The sequence below is a fragment of the Entamoeba histolytica genome, genomic scaffold (genome assembly GCF_000208925.1).
Source record: "Entamoeba histolytica HM-1:IMSS scf_1104750518807 genomic scaffold, whole genome shotgun sequence".
NCBI classification, from domain to species: Eukaryota; Evosea; order Mastigamoebida; family Endamoebidae; genus Entamoeba; species Entamoeba histolytica.
Genome location: NW_001915434.1, coordinates 635 through 5207, shown reverse-complemented (window position 1 = coordinate 5207; position 4573 = coordinate 635). Strand labels below are relative to the sequence as shown.

At 20.7% G+C, this 4573-nt stretch overlaps 1 protein-coding gene across 1 annotated transcript, besides 1 other annotated feature; it reads left to right on the top strand.

Moving 5' to 3' along the window:
- Positions 1–2168: 2168 nt before the first annotated feature.
- Positions 2169–2429: a repeat region.
- A 65-nt stretch (positions 2430–2494) lies between these two features.
- Positions 2495–3787, top strand: EHI_166260 (p53-like protein, putative; the record flags this gene model as incomplete). The annotated part of the gene is made up of 1 exon (XM_647287.1): positions 2495–3787. The coding sequence occupies one exon, from the start codon at positions 2495–2497 to the stop codon at positions 3785–3787; it is 1293 nt and encodes a 430-aa protein (XP_652379.1).
- Between the last annotated feature and the right edge of the window lie 786 nt (positions 3788–4573).

The window sequence follows — 4573 nt, the reverse complement described above, 5'->3', positions numbered from 1 at the left end:
TTATTATTATATCATTTATTATCATTTTTCCTTTTATTTATCATTTATTCTTATTATTCTTTTGTTTTATATTCTATATCATATATATTCATATCATTTTCATTTATATTTTATCACTTATTATATGTTATAATAACATAACACATATGATTGATTATATAATAAACATCATGTTTAAATTATACATATAAATAATAAACATAAAAATAGTAAAATATTTTTCATCAATAAAACAATATTAATCATTTTACATCATTAAATTAGACACTTTTATTTCATATTTTTATTTGTTGAAATAAAATTACACTTTTTATTTTCTCTTTCTTTTCTTCTTTTATCATTTCTTTTGTTTTATTACTCTTTATATTCTTTATTTTTATCTTCTCACATTTCTACTTTTATTCTTTCTTCATCATCTTCTACTTCTTACTTTCTTTTTATTCTTTTATATCTTTATATTCTTTTTATATTATTTGTATTTCGTTGCCTATTTCTGTTTCTATTTCTTTCTATTTTCTTTATTCTTGTTGTTATTTTATTTAGTTCATCTTTTATCATTTGTCATTTCTTGTTTATTCATGTTTGTTGTATATTTTATTATTCTTATTATTCTTTATTTTGTGTTGTGTTATTCTTATTTATCTTTCTTATTATGTTTTGCTTATTATTTATTAAATAGAAAATAGAAAATAAGAAAGAATAAGAAATAATAACATAAATATGTTGTATTTTATCATTTCTTTATTTGTTTATTATTCTTATTTCTATTATCTTATTCATTTGATTCATAATGAATTAATTCAATGAAATAATACAAATAAATTGTTTATTTATTTTATCTTATTTCTCTTTCATTCTTATTTCTTTTATTATTTATTAAAAACACCATCATTCTGTGTGTGAAAATTTCATTAAATGAAATAAAATAAATCAACATTGAATTATTTCCATTTTTATTTCACCATTTCATTCATCTGCCAATGAATGAAATGTTCATATTCTTCATTGATTTGTTTTTATTCTTTTTTAGTTCATTTTCAATTAAATCAAGATTGAATCATTTCATTTCAATTACTATGATTCGTTTTGGTGTGAAATGATTTGGATATTGTTTTCCATAAAGTGCATTTTCAATTCCTTTATAATCAAATGAAAGTTGATCACACCATGATATTTTATAATTTTCTTTACCAACAAGAATATCACTTCCACCTCCAAATGCAAACAAAAAATCATGTGATTGATTCCATAACCAAAATGCATATTGTGGTTGTTTAATATCAAATTTCATCATTCCTTCCATTCTTCCTTTTGATTCTAATGAAAATACAAATGACTGTGAATCATTTATAAAATCATCAACTTTATCAATTTTAGAATTAACATATCCTCCAAATTTATTTCCTTCTTTATCTTCAATAATAATTATTATATGTTCTTTATTCATTATTCTTTGTTTAAATACTGATTTATTTTTATTCCAATTATCATTATCTGAATCAAACAGTATATTATTTATTCTTCTTTCTGTCCATTCTTCTAGTTGTTTAATTGTTTCTTTTGTTTTGTCATTTGATTTGTTATTTAATATTGATTGTGTTATTCCCATTTTTGTTATTTTTAAGTTTTTCTTCTTATTTTTTCTTTTTATTTTATTACATCTCATATTTATTATTAAGTTCTTATTTTTCTTTTTAATTTATTTTTTTATTTCTTTCTTTCTATCATTTATTAATTTTCATTCTATTCATTTATTTATCATTTCTTTTTATTTCTTAATGTCACTTCTATCTTTTTGTTTATTTGTTTCTTTTCATATTCAATGATTAGATAAATGAAATGAAATAAATCACGAATAAATAAATTCAGATTGAGTTAGTTATTCAACATGTTTAAAAGAAAAGAAATCAAATGATGTAAATATAAACTGTCTTATAGAAATAAAGAAATACAATACCAATAGAAGTCAAATCATTTAGAATGAATGTTTTATGATTATTCAGACATTTCAACATCAATGAATATTTTTGAATGTATATAATTTGTTGTTATGAAGAAATAATAAAAGAGAAAGAAGAATAGAATAAAGTTTAATAAGAATAAAAGAATAATAAAATAAAAACAAACAAAAACACATGAAATATTCAATTGAAGAAGAAATCAATTAATAATAAGCAATTAATTAAGTGTTCATAGAACTAACTTCTATTGTTCCTGTATCAAGGGAGAATAACCCTGTCAATTTGTCATCTTTAAGCAACTCTAAGGAGTATGTTTGGTTGTTGTCTCCGCAAAATTCCATGACATCCATCATGTTTTGTATTACATAATTTTTAACTTCTTTGATGACATCAATGTCAATTTTTAATTCTTTGTTCAATCTATTACTTTCTTTATTTATTATTCCATTAATTGAGATTATTACGGGAGAAGAGAAAAATCATTTAAAAAAGAAAAGAAAAAAGAAAAAAAAAAGAACTTAAAAGACATAAACATGGAAGAAAATGAAATATGGATGAATCAAATAATTAAACAAGTGAATAAAATGAGTATTATTCCACATTATACGATTAATAAAATTCCTATAGACAAGAATGTCATCTATCTTATATATGAAGAAAATGAAATAACGATGGAAATAATAGAAAGAATAGGAGTAAAAGAATTTGAGATAATAAAATATGACAATCAAGGAGTTAATTATATAGTTGAAATTAAAGATGAAAAAATGTTTAATGAGTTTAAAAGAAAAATGGTAAAAAAACAAGAAAGAGAAGAAGATAATAAAGATATATATAATATCATTGAAATGATTAATAAAAAAGAAATAATTAATAAAATGATAATTCATATTTCAAGTAGTATTAATAAAGAAAGAAAAGAATATAATCAAAAAGAAATAATACAAGAATTTATATATTCAACAAATGATTATTGTATAGTCAATTTAAAAAGAAATAATGAAAATATAATTAATGATTTAATGAAAATACGAATGAATGACATGTTTTCAAAATATTTACCAACAAAACCTTTTAGTTGTATTATATTTAAAAAATCTTCACTTTATCAAATTATTCCTTTTTCAAATAAACTTAATGGTTATATTATCACTATTCCTCAAAATTATTTTTATAATCAAAATTGTTGGGAATTTTATGAACGTCCTCCTTTTTATTTAACAACACCTGCTACTATTTTATTATCTTCTAATTATCTTATAGGAAATAATTTATTTATTAGTAAATGTGAATGTCCTATAATTAATATTAATCATTTCTTTGCTTTTAAAGAAAGACGTTTATCTTATAACTCTGATATTTTATGGGTAATTAATACTATTGAAAAACAATTGATTGCTAAACATATTGCTTCGAAATTTTCTCCTCTTTCTTTCTCTATTTTATCTCAACGTCTTTTTATTCAAACTGATATGAAACTCCCTCGAACTCTTAAAATTTCTGACCTTCTCACTTTATCATCTTCTAGAATTGCTATTCTTGAACCTTGGATTGATAATCTTTCCTCTTGTGTTAATACCATTGATTTTGTTGCTCTTCAACATTGGTCTTATTTCTATACTTCAAAACGTCTTTTATTTACTTCATTGCTTTCTTCTCATTCTTTTTCTCTTAATCCTGACTCTCCTTCTTTTGCTACAAACGTTCATCTAGCTCATGAAAGTCTTTCCAAATTTTTCTTTGCAAACTATGGTTCTTATCCTGAGCTTCAATCCTATCTTGTTTCTCATCACTGCAATTCTTTATGTTCTTCTTTTCCTCTTTAATTCTATTAACATTTAATTATTTCTTTTAATTATTTCTTTTATTCATTTGAAAGAATATTTAGTGTAGAAATAAACTATTGTTAAGTTTCAATTATCATGTGTTGAAGAAATTAAATAACCATTTGTTGTTATGATGAAAATCATTTTGTGAATTATGTGTTTTTTATTGTTAATTGATTGAAATTACAGTCATTCTTTTATTTATTTCTATATATCATTCATTTCATTTATTATTCTTTGTTATTTGTAGTTTATTCTCCCTTCATTTTATTTTATTTAATTTTACAAGAATAGTTAAATACTAAACAATATATTTTATTGCATTATTTATTATCATGAATGTTACTTCATTTAATTCTATCATTAAATAGTTTATTTTCAATGAATTAGAACAAGTGAACAACTAGAAACTGAATTATATCTAATAAATAGTTTTTACTCAAAGAAGAAAATTAAATTTCTATTTTATGTTAAGGTAAATTGTATTTATAGTTTTGATAAAATTGAATTATTTTTCTATTTCATCTATTCTTATTCCATAAAGTGTTGTTTCAGTTTGTTTTAAAATAAATAATATTAATTTAACCAAATGAAATAAGGTTGTTCATATGTTGATATATGATTTATTTACAATAATTTGAGTTGGCATTAGATGAATTAAGTCATAAGAAGAATTAAACAACAAATACATACATACACACAACATTTATTATTAAATGTTAGTTTTTCATTATTACAAATTACCATTTGTTTAAATAAACTATAAAATAGATGACATTATAGTAT